Source organism: Annulohypoxylon maeteangense (genome assembly GCF_022496945.1).
Source record: "Annulohypoxylon maeteangense strain CBS 123835 unplaced genomic scaffold GGS22scaffold_4, whole genome shotgun sequence".
NCBI lineage: Eukaryota > Fungi > Ascomycota > Sordariomycetes > Xylariales > Hypoxylaceae > Annulohypoxylon > Annulohypoxylon maeteangense.
Window position 1 is genome coordinate 1,375,419 of NW_025953251.1, and position 18,171 is coordinate 1,393,589.

General features: G+C 48.3%; 1 protein-coding gene across 1 annotated transcript; it reads left to right on the plus strand.

Annotated features, from left to right (window-relative positions):
* Positions 1 to 14,506: 14,506 nt before the first annotated feature.
* On the plus strand, positions 14,507 to 16,534 carry GGS22DRAFT_109784 (uncharacterized protein). The gene is made up of 4 exons (XM_047957909.1): positions 14,507 to 14,861; positions 14,942 to 15,110; positions 15,161 to 16,016; positions 16,145 to 16,534. The coding sequence occupies exons 2-4, from the start codon at positions 14,985 to 14,987 to the stop codon at positions 16,375 to 16,377; spliced, it is 1,215 nt and encodes a 404-aa protein (XP_047821301.1). The 5' UTR covers positions 14,507 to 14,861; positions 14,942 to 14,984; the 3' UTR covers positions 16,378 to 16,534.
* The last annotated feature ends 1,637 nt before the right edge of the window (positions 16,535 to 18,171 follow it).

The following is an 18,171-nucleotide window of genomic DNA, read 5'->3' on the forward strand; positions in this document are numbered from 1 at the left end:
GTTGGGCCGTAGGGTTGGAGTTGCCACGCAGAAAGCGGCGCTGGCCTCTCACCCCCTTCAGCACGGAGCGGTGTCACAAGGTTATCAAAACTGGCAAATCCATCCCATGCATGTCCTACGACAGCCCAGAACTGGCTTTGCTTCTCGTCATACCTCATACCTCGGAATCTGCTAGCCGGATGGTGCAGCGATCGCTCGCCCATAGGCCGAACGGCTACGCCCGTGTGCGCGGCGATCGTCCTCCTTCCCCTATTCAGCATGGTGGCATGACTGCGATCATGCTAGATTCTTCGCGGGATACTGGCTTCTACGCAGGTTTCCCGAGGGTTCGTAGACCGTAAAAGAAGCCCCGAGGTCGTGCTACGAGTCGTGCTACGTCGTGCCGGCTGTTCGGACATCCACCTTCTCGAGCCAGGCTTTCGATCATGCGAAAAACAGGCTAGACCGGCTTTCTCGACGCTGTGAATGATGGATTAATTCTGCGGTCGCCGGCGTGGGTGTGGGATGACTCACCTTTACCTTCCCAATGCGAAGATTCGCGGATGGGAAAGGGGGATGTTCCGTGGGTTTGCTACCTAAGTGAGCATGAGCGCTAGTAAAGACTATGGGTATCTAGTAATGAACTCTTGGGATACTTGGAACTTACGAGAAGAGAGGTATCTGGTACGAGATGAAAGGGGCAATCTAGTTGAATGTGTACGTTGGAATGCATGATGTTTCTAAGTCAATTTACGCAATATGCTACTAGGTAAACTTGAAAAGCGTGTTACTCAGACTATATAAACATGACATGACAGGCTTCAAGGTAGAATTGCCGTCAGACGGTGATGTATCGCTCTTGAGATCGGCTACTTCTAAGAGACTCGGTATTCGATACCTAGACGAAGAGAGTTTCCTTAGGTTGAACAAGACTTCAGGGATATCGAAGGCGCTAAGACGACCTTGTCGGTAGCAGGTTCATGGAAATCGTCAGGGAATCAAGATACAAAGTCCCAGACGTAATTGATGTTAGGGGTTTCAACTTAAAAACTAACTAGTAGTTACTCTATGGATTCATGAGTGTCTAGGGAGGTACATCAGCGACGGGTTGTATGCTGAAATAGCAACAACTTGATGTTACCCCTTGAAAGTACCATTACCACATTTCTGTAAACCTACCTATGTAACTTGTATGCGTCGAATAAATCTAGGAGTGCTGAACAGGTGTTGTGAGTCGGCATACCTAAATTAACCACCTATTCTCATAGAGTATGCCTCTTAGCACTGAAGTTTAGAGAGTCCTAAAACACGCAATTCATAAAAGACAGAAGCATAGAAATAAGACCGGTCATTATTGATAATTCTCTGCAGGTAATTAAGATAGGGGCAATTCAATTTCACCGAAGTTCTAGAAGCTGAGTCCTGGGCATGCAGATGAGCCTTAGCCTTACATTACCGAGGACGATATTCCCAGTCCAGGAACCCTAGATAACCAATATCCTCCATTGCTGAAATAGGTCGGCCGAATTTAGTACCTATTTAGTAGGGCCATTGCTGTGCCGGTCCGAGTCGTAGCGACAGATAACTTGAGTAACCAGCGGATAGGGGAGGCTGATGGATATATTGCCCGATGGAGCATCTCGATTAAGGGTAGATAGTTTGCCTCACCGTAGCGTTCAGGTGCTTATTTCTGCCTATCGAGTGGGGGATTCGTTGGTTTGAATCTCATAAGCCTATCATACATGGCTCGGCATCTGCCTTCTCCTTCTCTATACGTATAAGCGTGCTTCGATATGTCCACCTGTCCATCAGTCTATCTTCCGTCCTCCCCATTTGTCTAGTTTGTCCCCTGAGGCGTAACATAGACCGACAATACTGAAGTAGAAGATGCGGTAGTTATGAGAAATCTCATATACCGATTGTAATCCGGAAGTCTCTTATCCCCCCATCGTTAGGTCCGACCCACGATGATGACAGCGGCTTGGTAATCAGTATATGGCTGGGTTAGGTACTGTATTGACTAGCCGCGCGCATACTATAGACTAAGATGCGAACGACCGTACGTACATGTGTTCACACCTCGTATGCGCGAAATCCAAGTTTTGGACTACCATCGAAAAAAAGGCTCCGAGATGTCACCATGAGCTTCTCGTCTCCCCCACGCCCATGGGTACGTAGATATGCAGTCTAGAAAGCGGCAACTCCGTCGCTAGCTAAGGTGAGGTCGAATGCACACCTAGACCAGGTCCATTACTACCTTCGCAGTTCCATCCGGGGATTCCAACCTGGGGTAGTAGCAACGAGGAGCGACGCCGGGAAGTTCCATAAATTCTTTTCCTCTTTTTTTTTGTTTGGCTTTTTTTTCTCTTGGCCCGCGCGAAGTCTTGCTGAACATACGGCACGGCACGGCACTCGCAAGCAACGCCAACTTTTTTTTTATTTTTATTTTTATCTTACAACCTACCTACCGACACAGTACCAATCGACCTTAACACCGACGAACGAACGTACGAGCGCTCTGGTCCCTAAACTCGGCGCCTCGATGCTCCGGGCGAGCGAACGGAAACGACCTGCGACGCTACGCAGATGCCGCATACGACGGCGCTGGGCTTCCGAAGCGACAAAGCGGTTTCGGCCAGGCCCTTCCTAGGCTCAGCTTGCGAGCATGCCTATGTATGTATGCGGGCGGCAATGCGCGCACAAAGATCAGATCAGATGTTGTCGCTCCTCCGGATTCGCATCCGCGTTATTCGAGACCCAATGAAAAAAGAGATGATGAAAAAAAAAAGCTTCCTAGCTCCCTGGCTTCCCGCGCCCTCGCTACCTGCACCCGGACCTCTTGGTCGATAGGGCTCCGCGGGTGGCTTGCATGACAGCTGAGGCAAACCGAGATTGAAAGTGTCATATTTTTTTCCCATCTGTAGGGGGGGAGACTAAAAGGGGGGGGAGGGAAGTATGGGTGTGAAGATGCGCTCGTGGCAGAGATCACACCGAGCGGCAGTTGAGAGGCTCTTCCGTCTCGAACTAGCGGCCGGTGAGAGCTAGCTGTGCTGGCGCTGGCGGCAGCCCTACGGCCAGTTTCTCCAAACGGGGTAAGGAACCGCGCCCGTTACAGGAAAGACGACGCGCGGCGTATGCGCTTGATATGTCACCTGTCACTTAATAATGCTGACCTACCTATAACGGTAGGTACTGCTGTTGATTACATCGTAGACTGTAGTAAGGGATGGGTGCAAATTTGTCACTTTTCTTCCCCTATTCTTTAGGGCTTCTTTATCATTTTAGGGGATCTAGGTAGGTGGGTAGGTAGGTACTAAGCAGCTAAGCTATGGGATATTACGGGGGGGTCGTAAGACCCCTAGACCTAGTAGGTATAGCATATCTTACCTGCATAGGTGTCATGTATATCACTATATCTTATGAGCCTCATCTTGGGAAACACACCGGTGATGTTGGTTCGTGTTAGTAAGTGCATACTAATAGAACGATCTCGCGTATGTATGTCGTATGTTTGCAAACGAGATGGATAGCTACCTAGCAGGTAATAAACAAGAGTTGGACGTTGGCAGAGAAGCTAATAACCTACCGAATAGGGGGATTGGGGAGAACGGCCCGCGAATGATTGATTTGGTGGGCCATTCCAACACTGGAAAACAAGGGGCCCGAACCAGAAATCGCTCATTCTCGGTTTGGCTCAGGCACCCCGTCATTTCAGATTGACATGCCCGTTTTTTCCTCTTTTTCTTGCTATGATCCACACGTGTCAGAAATGGAGATTAATTCATCGTACATGCACAAAACAGCTGCTGCTACTCTAGCTGTCTAGGCATGTATTAGGTGGTATTAGAATTCAGTATGTTGTGAGGTAGGTAAATAGGTAAATAGGTAATAGGCAATATAAGATAGCTCTAGATATGCATACTAGGTGGTAGAGTGTATGAAGTGATGTAAGGACTTGACCATCTTCGCTATAGCGTGCTTAGCTAAGTCTTATAGAATGGAGATAGTGAGGATATGGGAAAGTAACAAAAGAACTAGTGAGTTTTACTAACGTCCGTAAGTAAATATAGTCAGTGGGACCTCGGATTCGACGGGGCGCACCTTGCACACACGGACGAAAGACCCTAGGTTAGGGGGTCTACATACACTATTATATACACCAACACTGCTAACTTGCTAACTCACCAACTCGACGGGACAAATGCTACTATGGTACATGGTACTGTATACTACGGAACGTTATGTATAGTAGCAACGATCTCGGTCGCAATCCAGGGGTCCATGTTTGGTTCTTGGGGGCAGAAATTGCTGAAAAGCGGCAGGGATCTATACGCGGGACCGGGGGTCGACGGTTAGTAATCTTGTTAATTATAAGCGAGGACAAGGAGGCAAGCTTGACAGTTGACAGGACAGGGGGCTGTTGATGACTGCTGACAGGGAAGATGATCCTAAGATGCGATTCGGCCTTCAGATATGTGACAGCCAGGGGTGGCCCTGCGAATGCCATCCCATCATTCCCATTTCCCGTCCCCAGGGATTTAGTTGACAGGCGCTCGGGCCTATAGATTAGTAGTTAGGGAGAAGTTTGGAATTGTCCTTACGAAGTACAGGTTTGTCTTTCTGTCATATGTCATCTGTATAGCTTATGACATGTTTACCTAGTATATACACATGCATATGTGACGCCCGCATGTAGGAAACTGTGCATACTATCGCAGCATCGTACATTATCATAGAGACCGTAGCTTCAATGGCCAACTTAAGCGATCTAACGTGTTTCGAATGTCGGCTATGCTTCTCGATGTGGATTTTATCGGGCGTACTCCGTACAGTACGTCCGATTCAACTATGGCGAAGAATAGTTCTGCCGATTTCTGTTGATCGTTATATATATTCCGACAGTACATAGACTTATGTAGGTAGTATACTCCAGGGATCGCCCAGAAAGTGCGATTTCGAATCGGCCATTGTTGTTTCGTACGATACCTAGGTACCGAGCATGTGCTTACGTTGCTTTTCCTACCTTCTCCACGGCCTAAGAGCCTGAAATGGGAGCCTTGACCCCCTCCTGCCACCCTTGCGCCTGTCAGATCCTTGACAGCATCCCGGCAGCCGCCCTTCGAGCAAGATCTGATACCGACAGGGTGCCATCTACTATAAGTCTAGGCCTATGGAGCCTTGCCAGGCTCTCGGTTCTCCTTCATGGTAGCGATCTGAACTACTGCCCAGTCGAGCAAAGCTGCCCGCACAAATATCGGTCCTTTTTGGGAAGTCGACGATGTCAACATGGCCTTGAAAACCGACATCAACTGCCCATTTTGGAATTACCTTGCAGCCGAGTTTCGACTAGTTCCGAGCTAGATATATTATGCCGGGTCACTAGACGGGAGGTCGTACCGATGCACAAAAGACCAAGCGCGGAATTTGGCCTGTGAAGAAAGTTGGAAATACTGACGACTGTGACGTCCTGCCCACCGATTCAGGGGTTCGATGCGCGGGAATACGCCGTCCCTCGAACCGACTTCGCCGCCCTCTCACCGGTCTGAAATTCACCGAAGCGTCCTGGCAGCCTGGGGGGCTTGCGGCGCATACGTCTTCCAATGATACTGTATGTACCGTGGATCTCACCGAGTCTGTTTGGCCTTCTGTAAGATCCATGACTCCATGAGATATTGACCGGGCTTATACACGTGCTATCCACATGGTATCTATTCCCCTTCCATTCCCTTTTCCAAGGTACACCATCCCCCAGCATCGTCATTTGCCACGAGCCAAATCGATCGTACTTTTGGGAAGGGGAGAAGTAGGTCCACCTTTTGGATATTGTCGTGGACCCCAAAATGCTTAATGGTCCGGCAATTGGAACAAAGAAGTCCCTAAGGATCAGATCCCAATGAATCTAAGATGCCTCGCCGCTCTGTCTGCCTTCTTTGGCGCGCCACAGTCGATGATGCTCACGGGATTGTCTCGATCAGAAGCAGGGATAACCAGGTCCTAAATATTTGATAGGCCTTCAGCCAGTCTCGTAAAGATGCCTGTATGAGGTATAAGTGGCGCGGAAGGCATAAATGCTCAGGCTTGACAGGCGTGCCAATCAACTGCCCATGTTGTCCCCGTCATGTCAGTGGCATATGCCTCTTCATTCCTAATGTAACCCTCTCGAAAAGACTGGCTAGACTAAGACATCTAGATATTGTCAGACTGGCAGCTAGCTACCTAGGTACGCTAAGGCGCTATGAGGAGAGAGAGGTCTCATTGGAAAGCAGGCTTTCACAACGCACCTCTAAAGGATGGCCACAGCACTGTGGCGTGCATGATCGGTATGTTGACGGTAATCGGGCTAGTCTCTAGCACCTTAACCCGAAAGCTGGGTCGACGTTGAGGTAGGTAGGCGTTGCATCGAGTATGTACCAGGCCAAAAGGGGCAACGGTTCTAGGACAGGTGATAAACATACAGACACACACACATACACACACATACAGTACACACACAAGACATGCAGTATGCATATTTCCGATAAGCAGCCTCAGATCTCAGGCTGGCAGCTCTGTACGTAAAATGACATGTCTCATCGTTTTAATAAGATGAGACTTATGCCGTGCGAAGACCTCAACAGTGGTGATGAAGAAAGAAAGAAAATAAGAAAAATCTTCGACACGCTTGAAACATGCTAACCAACCTGCAGGACCGTCCAACAACCTGGACCGACGGCGGGAAATGTCTCTTGGCGAAAAAAAAGCCATACGGTTGACAAAGACGGCAGAAAAGTGAGATCCGTAGGTTGGCCAATTATAAGTGTCTGTATTTCGAAAACCGCTCTCTTGAAACAGCGATATAAAGGTGTGAATACCTATGAGAGAATATCGGTTTTGTTCGGCCCTTACGGCATATATGAGTTTCAGGTAGGCGTCCCAAACCATGCTGATAGAGAATGTTCGTCCCAACTCGCTTGATCGGAATCCATCCGCACTAATGTAACGAACGACCAATTCGTCGTGTTGGTGCGGGTTGAGCGCTCAACGGGCTGACGTGCTTGTGTTACTATCTACTATGTATGTAGAGTAGGACCTAGCAGCCTAGGTAGGTAGTAGAGGTCGATACATACCAAACCCCATCCTGTCCAGCTCTCAGCTCTTACCCTACCACGTTGGCGGGCAAGTGCTTTCGTCGCGGACCACAAGCAAGCCCACCGAACCATGCAGAAAGCCGTTCGTGCTGCGTGGAAGAGCGGTGGGGACGCTGTCTGACGAGGAGATCTCGGCCAAGGCTGGCTGCTGTCGCCGTTCTACCTAAGCAGCTAAGTATATATCAACTACCTACAGACATCTATTAAGATACGTACATATGTACGTATGGATATGTATATACGCGACCCCCTCCAGCAGCCATCCCGAACAAGTTAATTTGCAAGATGGCACGCGGTCTGATCGGTCGAAGAAAAAAGCTTTTTTTCCCTCTCTCTGTCTCTTTGTCTTTGTCCTTTCTGCAGCTGACCCGCGCCACGAACGCCTGTGACCGCCTGCGAGATTGGCGATGTTGCGCCAACGGCCCATCATTACCTTGTGTTCCCACACCGGTTTTTTATTTTATATTTTTTTACCTACCTAGGTACCTTTAGCGTATTGTTTTGTTGCTATGTACATGGTTATGGTATGGTATGGTATGGCGGACGCTGGGTACTTACAAGAAGAGCCGAGGAGGAACTGGACGGCAGGTATTGGAATGTCACGGTTTTCGTGGGGGTACAATGGCTTCACATGCTTTCCATTTTCGGTCCAGGTGTATTAATGGAGAGCCGCAAGTTGGAGCTTGCTGGATGTGTTAGCTTACTCTTGGACTAGCTCTTGCAGTGAACTTCATATAGACAAGTGAGGCTGATTTACTAGTAACCACTACGGTAGGTAAGTATGTAGTTGATATGTATGCGTATATTGCTATGTTGCTATATTGTTATATATTGAAGTGGTGCGATTTTTTTTCTAATACGATGGAGATCGTCAGGAACTCTTCCGCTTGCCTCGTTGGAATAGATTCTGGTGGTGCATAAGCAACGGTACCAGGACGTCTAACTACACGGTACCACTTACGCGTACATACATAATTAGTAGTTTGTGTACGGGCGGAACTCGGTAGAGAAAGTCGGGTTGTAGGCACGTTGTTCCAGAAGCAAGGGAAGCCATTGCCAGGGGTTCACTAAATGTCAAGGGGGCGGACCCACGGATGCGGATTCATCCCGGCCTCTGAGCACCGCATCTTTGCCTGTTCTTGGACCTATGTATCTATTGCGAAATGATACAGATAAAGCCCCATGGAAATTCCACCAGGCTTTGTGGGCTTTGGTGGATCCTTCAATAGTAACGACAGAGCGGATCGGGATAGTCCTCGGTGGGGGAACATTTTAGATCAAGCCACCGATCAACTACTATGTAGGTACCTAGGTAGGTATGTACTAGGTATTCCGTATCTGATGAAGAATTATGTATGTATGTCTCTCATCTTCAAATGTGGCAAATAGAAAATAGGCAAAAATGAAAGCCGCGCACTCATATTATGAAGAAGGCGCACGCGTAAGTGACACCTACACGAGGGATATGAGTGACATGGGGGACATGAGAGACATGAGGGACACGAGGTGGTTGCATACATTGCATACATACCCATACATAAGACATATATGGGTTCAACTGAGTCGCCGCATCACTACATAGTAGACGCACCTGATCGCTGTCACCTGTGCCATTGGTTCTTGGACGGAAGGATAGGGGCATTCGAACCAGGGCATTGGGTATGACAAGTGGTCGTGAAAGTGCCCTGGATGCAGCAGACCGTTGTGGCAGGCCGATAACTAATGGGGAATGGCTTTAGGATCTTTGGGGATCTTTGGGACCATCGAGAACATGCGCATCTTTCGAATGCACAGCAACGAATTCGCTGGCAATAACACTAGCCTGGATACATTCGGATCTCGTGTTCAGCCTGTATCGACGCACGGCATGTGGTACATGGATGTACACCGAACACAGTACGGTATCATATATCAAAAGCGACCAAGGACGGAAGATGTGTTCGAGAACTAGACAGCAAGTGTTGAAGACGCGGGGAGTTCGTGGGGAGTCGTGGGGGACGAAGGATTCGAAGTGGCTTATTCGCTGGATATTATTCTTGGACCTATCAGCCACAGTCGGACTTCCGACAGCTCAGCGCAACCACGACGGCTCCGGCAGACTGGGTGGTATTAAAACCTGGGATCTTCATAATGTATGTACCCTTAACCTACGGAGGACATAAAAAGATCGGAAATAGTATCAACATCCTGCCCGTACAGAGTCAATCTGGCAGTCTGGCAGCTCTGATTCTTTTTCCATCCACATACATACCTAGGTACATACTTACCCGACACTATGGGATAGGTAGAATGCATCCATGGATGGCTTGTGAACTTACGATACATACTTACACACACACACTCACTTAATTATCGTGAGAAATGAGCTCGTTCTTTCACCATGACTGTCTAGGATAGGGAGTACCCTTGTCGGCTCAATTTGAAACAGATGGCGCCTAAGTTGCAATTTCGATAATTCAACAGAAAATCGACGACCGTTTGAGCCAACGAATAGGTTTTCGTGGAGACCTAGGGCAAGGCAAGCCCATTAGTATGACTGCGTACCCGGTGAAACTCGATATCCAAAAGCTAGCCCCGAGGCAGGCATATGAGCGAGCACCGGGCTAGGGAACTCCCTAATGCCCCATCCCTATCCCGTTATCCCCCCCTCTTGGTGGCTTGATGCGTCCCAACGGGATAATAGCCATGCACGAGGTCGAAAGAAAGAGGTAAGAACATAAAAAAAAGACGTTGGTAGGGTTGGGAAGGGGATATGACAAGTGAGAGAGACCAACTTTGACGGAACCCGGGAACCGGGTTTTGTGCCATGGATCCGGATTCATTGACCTGCAGGATTTCCGCTGTCGTTGTCTCTCATTTCGTGCACCCAAGATGCAATTGGATGAGTCGCACACCACGTTAGGAGCACAAGGCGCTTGGGCGGCGCACGGGATGGGTTCTGTAGACCACCCCCCCAGCTTCTCGGGATTACGAAAGACGGCCCTTGCTTGGATGGGGTAAGAGATCTGCAACCCCTTGGCAAACCGCAAACTTCAGATCGTACCTAGCTTGCCCTCTTGGGACCAACCGGAACGAAGTCCCAAGAGCCTAAACATCGTAGAAGTTCATCCCCAGCACACCCTACACTTGGTAGAGCTGGTAGAGGCGGACCCACGACCCTAGCCAGCCTAGCGAGTATCTGATGAGATATCATAGTATTATAATAGTATTAAGTTATGTATGGCCTAGTGCTTAATCACGTAAGCGTTGGAAATCCGCGTAACTCGACCAGTTATTTATGAGAAACGAGTGGGGTTGGAAGCACCAATCCCTACAGGTATAAATTGATGCAGTACCAATAGTGGCAACGTTTTGCTCTATTCAGATAATGAATCGAATCTGCATTACGATGATTACATATTCATACATATTCCAACGTCGCTAGTCAGCCCGTAGTGCAGACGAGGGTACAGAGTATGTCTCCATGGGACTCCATTAATAAAATAGTAGGGGCAAGTAGGTAAGATAATCAAACAAATAAAATAATAAAATAATAATAATTACCTTGGCTGTTTGGAATACATCCATGGATGTGCTGTACCGAGGTAGACAGATGTGTTGATAGGGACTAAAACAGCCTATCGTGACGGTCTCAGATCGTTCTCAGATCGTTTGCAGATGCACCAAGCGGTTTTGTTTTTGCTGACTCGGAATTCTTTAAAGAACATGATGGCATTGGTCGAACAAGCCGCATAAGTTAGCGCGATCCTTAGAAAATCATTTAGAAGTTAGAACGCCTCGCTACTATATACATGGCAGGTTGGATACTACTTACCTAGGCTGTCAGTATGTAATAGGTAGATACTTAACCTGCCAAGAAGGTATATAATACTACGTATAGGGTGTACTATAGCATTGTTCTTTTTCGTTCCTTTTTGACACATTTTGGCGATTGGGGGGAGATCACGGCTCGGCACCGATCTGTCTTGCAGCTTTGGCTGCTGCAGATCGCCCACGCCCACTCAAACGGGGTCCGGGGGTTTGGCCAAAAGCGTACTAAATCCAACGAGATTTGACAGCCTGCGAGAATGGCCGATATGGAGAGGATCACCACGTACCCATCGGGGCGGATGCCACTAAAGATGGGGGGGGGGGACCCAGGACCCAGACAGCCCAGAGAAGGGGAGGGGGGAGGTCCCGCATACGGCGATATATAGCAGACGCTATGCATTCCCGAATGGTCGTCGTCGCCGCTCCTAACGGTAGTCTGCTAGGTAGTTTCTGCTAGGCTGCTAGGTTACGGGTAGGGAAGGTAGTAGACGCTATTCTGGCTTTTCCGTTCCCACTCCCGTTTCCCATCGTTTCCCATTTCCGCCACAATTTCCATCTTTCCGTCATTTACCATCGTGTGCCCCCTAGTCCCGTCAATATTCATGACTCGAGAAGTGCCCACATCCAATAATCAAACCGGTTACCAAGTCAGCGGGACGCATCTAAGGTTCTTAGCCTAATGCAAATCATGCCTGTCAACGCAAGGAAAGTTCCATGTTAGGGTTCTGCGAGCCAACTGTGGCCCTGGATAGGTACAACTATTAAGGAACGAAGTTACAGCGATGGTCGGGTGGTTCTTTTTTGGGGGCTGCAACAGTGCATACCATTGCACTCATCGCACCCCATCGCATCCATTCCATCAATCGGTGCTCGGTGTTTGTTCCGAAGGTAAACAATGCAGTTGATGCAGACAATGCAGACAGCGCAGGCGACGCAAGTAACGGCAGGTCGTTGAGCGTTCCGGCCACGCCATGACTCGCCTCGGTTTCTTTTCTACTAGATTGGAAATTTCCGATCCGCTATGTCCATAGCCTGTTTACTTATGGATTGGATCGTCGTAGGACCTTTTAAAGACTATCGCCTCTGGGGTTAATATATGCTACGCGGCTTGAGAATATAGCCTGAGTCGGCCGTTATTCGTTGATTTATGTGTGGGATAAAAGATGAACTACAGTGACAAGGGAGACGAATAGGACGTTAATACCTAGTACTAGGTACCTATTAACCCACCTTGAACTCTATTCTTTATTCTGTAGGTACCTAGGTACAATACAATGGATATCAGTGTAAGTGAAAGTGATTTAAGTTCGCTACTTCGATATTCGGATCTAGGCACTCGTAGCTTAATGTGGCGAGGCAGGTGCCCCCTTTTCAGGTACCTAGGTGCATATTTCTAGGCATTAAAGTTGAGCCAAATTATTCCGTCCAGGGGTTTTGGGGGGTGTTTACTAGGGCCTACTGGGAGTTACTGGGGGTTACGGGGGTTTACTTTTAGGCCCTTGGCAAAATCTCGTCGGCTTTTGGATTTTGCCTAGATCTCTTCCAGGTTGTCAACTTGTCAGGTTGCAGGTTGTCAGCTCGTCAGATGAACATCGCCAAACCCGAATCAATCACTACATAGTAAATCTACTATACCTACTAGTTACTTAGTAGATAGCACGATTCAGTACCCCTGACATCTATGTATAAGCGACTAATCGACCACAATACGGCGACCCGTCAGCGGTCACGAGAGGCGTATTGACATTCGATCTTATTATCGGACCAACCAATGAAGAGCACTTATCGACGTCTAATGCTTATTCTCGCTTTGATTCGTCTGGTGACGAGGATTCAACTATGTCACTACATGTGTATGAATCGATCATAAGGTAAACATGTCCTTTAGGATTCCTGCTAATGACGACATTTACCATTGAATTTCCTTAGGTAGGTACCGACCTGTCTAGGTATCTATGGAAATAGTTAAGCTCTGACGCTTACTGTGCCTTTAACGGCTTTGTGGGAATAAACTCACAGACTTTTCGACGGTGCCAATTCCTCGGGCGCATCTGCGTCATATGAAAAGGATGCCCTGTGCTAAAGTGCAGATACACGAAACCTTCTTCTTAAGTCGGGAGACGTCGATACCTAGCACGTTTCTCACATAAGATATCTAAATGTAATATCTATACGTATACACATGTATGTGTTTCGTATGTAAACAAGTAAACATGTCAACACTGGGAATACCATCGGCGCCACATTATCGCACGATCAGCTACCTGGCATGATATGATGATCGCTAAGCCAATCTGCAGCATCCTCGTGGATGAATACACACATACTTTCCTACATACGTGGTAGGCGTCGGTATATTTTCCGGTGCCTTCATATTCACCTGGGCATCGTCGTGGTTTATCTATCGTACAACCCCCATCTTCCCGTCTCCCCTTTTAAGAAGGGGGTTGACTTCGACATACGACACTAAAGAAACCAAGACCAAGAGGCTAAGATACTAAAGATACCTACCAAAAAACACCACAGATACCGACTATACCAAGTTCGAGGAGGGAAGAATTCGATCTGGTCTTCTAAATGCACGCACGTATGCGATGGTACGTGTGTAAGGTCTACCCCGGTACCATCTTCTTTCCATCGGGCAATTTCATCTGGCACCAAAGCGTCACGGTCCGGGGTCCTGACCCCTGCCTGCATATACATCGATGCTACCACCGACGCTTGCCCTTCCTACTGTGGTCGTGTCACTTGCCTCCCCTACATCCTCTAATGCTCCAGCAGTACAGTTCCATCGCTATCGAGCCAAGCCCTGTCTTGCCTGTCTTTCCTGTCTTCGAGTTCCAGTTCCAGTTCCAGCACCAGTTCCAGCACCTACCTAGTCAGAGTACATAACTTAGGCTAGTCATAGTACCCAGCTAGACCCTTTAAACCATGTGCGCTCTCGGTAACCCAGTAACCTTAGCACATAGTAGGTGTGACCACCCAAACCACCCAAGCATCCAAGCATCCAAGTATCCAAGCAAGAAGCTTGTCAGTCCTTTCCAGTCTTTTTCCAGTCCGTCTCCCTCGCCCGCAGAGGCAACGCCACAAGCATCCAGCAAGTTTGAATCGTCTGTGCCTATGGGGAGGTGGGTAAGTCGGTAGTGGGTACAAGTCTAGTCCGCGCTGTATTGTATCTATCGTACTATCCATAGTACAATACAGGTCCTTTTCTCATCCTACCCTGAACGCTGTCTCTTAGCATCTATGTCATCCTTGCTCATGCCTCGCATCCAAGGCTTTTTACGGTTTAGTCACTCTATCGAAACCGCACCTCCACACATTCAAAGATCCATCTTTGACATACATATGTAGACAAGTCTTCCGCTTCCTCACTGTTATGCTACCGGCTCTTATATTTTACTTCAGCCTTTTGGCCCATTTTCTTTAGACTTTCTCCCCCCAACGTTTTTCTTGGTCATACCAGAGCCTCCTCTCCGAGATATTTTCTATTACTGTCTTTCTTGGATAAGCTGATGACCTCGTGGCTATCCTGGGCCTATCTCTTACTCTGCCGGGCGTCGATTTGAGCCTCTTCGGGTAGTCTTAACTTCTCTCTTATCCGTAAAGAAGAGCCTCTTGCTACCACGGCCTTGTAATAAGCTTGGAGGAACTATTTGGACTCGACCGCCGCATAATCCAGAGGAGTCAGGAAGAGAACCCGAAATATCTACATATAATTATCAACCATTAACCACAGACATTAAATTTGTCTCCCGTTCTACCAAAAAAAAACCTATTGGAGTGTTGGGATCAAAGTGCAAATGGTTGAAGTTTGATAAGACAGGGCACGCTCTGGAACGAATCGAGGACTCTCTGCCTTAGGCGTTTAAAATATACCTGGTGCTTCACGGGCCATTTCCATATTTATATACCTACTAGGTACCCCATTGCTCATTAATACCGGTAAGACGTGTTACTTTATGGCGAGAAGTGCAATAGGTGTAGCTTTTTATTATTAAACTGACACTCTTCGAACTAAATAGACGCCATACGAGATCCGGTACATAAGCCGGTTAAATTTATAAGATGTCTGCTCTTACGATGCCTTCTTCTCCATACCATCATGGATTTCCTCACGAATTCTCTTGGCAAGAATCTTCTGAGTTGTCGTCCAGACCACGCGAGAGAATCGCACTCCCGTCTATTCGACAGGTAGAATAATTTCCGCTCTTGACTAGAGAATCACACTGACCTAGTACCAGGCTTTCCCAGAACTTCAACTCCACATACAACAGGATATTCCAGCTAGAACACCACCCTCCGCGACGACTCCTACTGGAAGATCATTTAATACGACAACAACGCCACCAGAATATGTTCACTCACAGTCACCGCAGCACCAAAAGAAAAGGCCCCTTGGTGTGGGTATGGATCAGTTTGAGTATAGGGAAGATCAAGAGACAAATTCGTTGCCAAGGATATCGACTATCTCACACGATGACAGTCGTCGACAACTCCCGGTGACAATACGAAGAGCAAACATCGAGGCATGGGAGGATCCGCACCATCCTAGCCCTCCTCGCGGAAGGCCTGTGCAATCTCCCATAAGCCGGGAAGCATTCGAACGGCACGAGGGTCGCTCGAACCTACCGAGCTTCCCGATGTTAAACCTTGTTGGGTCTGAACCACGCCGGCAAGTGAGAAATGAGGAATGGATGAGAGAGTTCATGAGGAGACCAAGCCTATCTAGTAATGGTAGTCACCACACCGAGGGAGGATCTCCCACATACCGACCCGAAGGTTTTGGCTACGACCCCCATCATCCCAGTCGAGTACAGTCCCTTTCTATGGGCTCGGTCCATAATTATGATAGGACGCCGTTTTCTCCAGGACTCTCACCTCGCCCATACGACCCACAGCAGTACCACGAGAATTTAATGCGGATGCGCGATTTCAGTATGGTGATGAATGGCGAGGGAAAGCAACGGAAGCGCCGCGGAAATTTACCAAAGGAGACTACAGACAAATTGCGCGCTTGGTTTGTCGCCCATCTTCAACACCCGTACCCGTCAGAGGAGGAAAAGCACGATTTAATGAGGCAGACGGGTTTACAATTAAGTAAGTTCCACCTATTTTAAACCCCGAGTCTCAAGTTTAGGTCAGCTAGGCGGCCCGAGAGAGAGACACGGTTCTACTGATACGCTAAGTCGTCTAAGACGTAGCTTTGCTAACCTACTTCCCAACAGATCAGATAAGTAATTGGTTTATCAATGCGAGGCGACGGCAACTCCCGACCATGATTAACAACGCCCGTGCCGAGTCAGATGCCATGACAGTGCGTAATAGCGATGGCAAGCTGCTACCTTCGACTGAACGAGCGGACTACGAACCCGACTGCAAACCCCTGAGCGACTGCGATGTAGAATTAGAGTCTATGAAGCGACGTAGGATCAACAACGTTAATCGCGGTAGCATATGATGGAAATCATGCTATCCCGGAAAAGGGATGGGGTTGGGGGTTTGATTGTATTACTATGGATAACGGCATTTTTATATTATAGAGAGCTGTCAAAGGTCTCGGTCGAATTCCGAATCGGACGACTGATTTATTTTTTCACGAATAACGTTTTAAAAAGATTGCCCTACGAAACATTTTTTCTCTCGGCAACATCATTTTTTTTATTTTCCCTCCACACCTAGGTACCTACCTAGGTACTATCAAAACGTCTTTTGGGCATTTCAACAAATGGATACCACTCTCATGGAACAGGCGGCGCAACTGGGATGGGATATTACATTAACAACAAACAATGGCGGCTCGAGCACATCGCAGTACAAAGGGAACGGTTGTATATTACCCTGAATTGATTGCGGGTTGGGATTCGATTGGGATTCATGTTGGCGGTGCGGTGGATATGTGTGGAATTGCGCTTTGCTGTACGTGTAGATTTAGCCTCAAGTGAAAAAAGTGCACTATCCGGATGATAGAAAAAGACGTTGAATCTTAATATCGTTTACCGGGACAAAAACTTGCATGCTGGCCGCCTTTACGGGTCGTTTCCGACTTAGAGTGAAGAGTGAACCCTCCAACCACAAGCCGGGGTCTGTTCCGAGTGCTATAGGAGATCTACCCTCGACGACCAAGGTTGCTGCAGCAGCCCTCGCATGAGCATGAAGCATTTCCACTCAGAACATTCATACATATATTGCTCCTGCATACCGCCCCTTCCGATCGATAGATTAACTGCAGATGTCCGTACGCATGGGGGAGATGGGCCTTGCTCGAAATCCGTTGGCTACCGAGTCCATCGTCACGGCCACCTAATCTCGCCGCATCGCACAGTTTCATCAGTCAGCCAAGATGATCAGCTTTCGTGGTAGGCAGATTGCCATAATGGATTTCGGATGACGACAGAGATTGCAGAACAGCTGACGTGCCATCGGTGCTTGGGGCCTCGCAGACTATCGACCTAACGAAGGGGCCTGTGAACCCGAAAAAATGAGCTCACTTCCCTCCTGTAAGCACACAGATGTCGTGCCATCCGTCCTTCTTCTTTTTTTTTTCTTGTGTGTGTGTCTTGCCGGACCAGTCACCGAGTGAGTAGACAAAGTACCACTGGCCTGGGCGGACTGCCAAATGGTTCCTGCCGAGCTAACGAGGGGCGCTGGGAAACACCCGTCGATGAGACGGAGGGACGGCATCTACAGTACTAGGTAAGTCGGCCTCTAGACGAACCTGATAGATGAACTCTACCCGCTTCCTTGGTATGCAGTCCCATCCTGCACGATCTGGGGGGAGGGCCAGACGCGTCTTCTTACTTGCTACTGGGGGTTGCTGTAGCCTGTGATACTCACAACACAGAGAGAAAAATACAGAGAGAGAATCGGCTACTACGGAGGTTACCGTCTAGTACGAGAGTTGAACCGGACTAGCGTATCGTTAGAGTGGCATCTCAGCTGTCTTAGCCATAGAGTAGCGTCGCCTCTCCGAAAGCTTCGTCCGCCGACTATGTAGATAGAGGGTGGGAGGAGGGGGCCCAAAAAAAAGGCTGCTGCGCTACGAAGTGGATTTTTTCCCCCTTCCCATTGACGTTTTCTCACCCACAGCACACTTCGGATGAAGTTTTCCTCAAGAAAAGAAAAAGTTTTGTCTTGGTCCCCCAGCGTTCGTGTTTTTTTCTTCTGCCGAACGTGGTAGCCGTGGCACGGATCTCCGGCCGGTCTGCCCTTGGAATTGAGACAAAATGGCGTTCTTCGGACAAAAAAATTTATT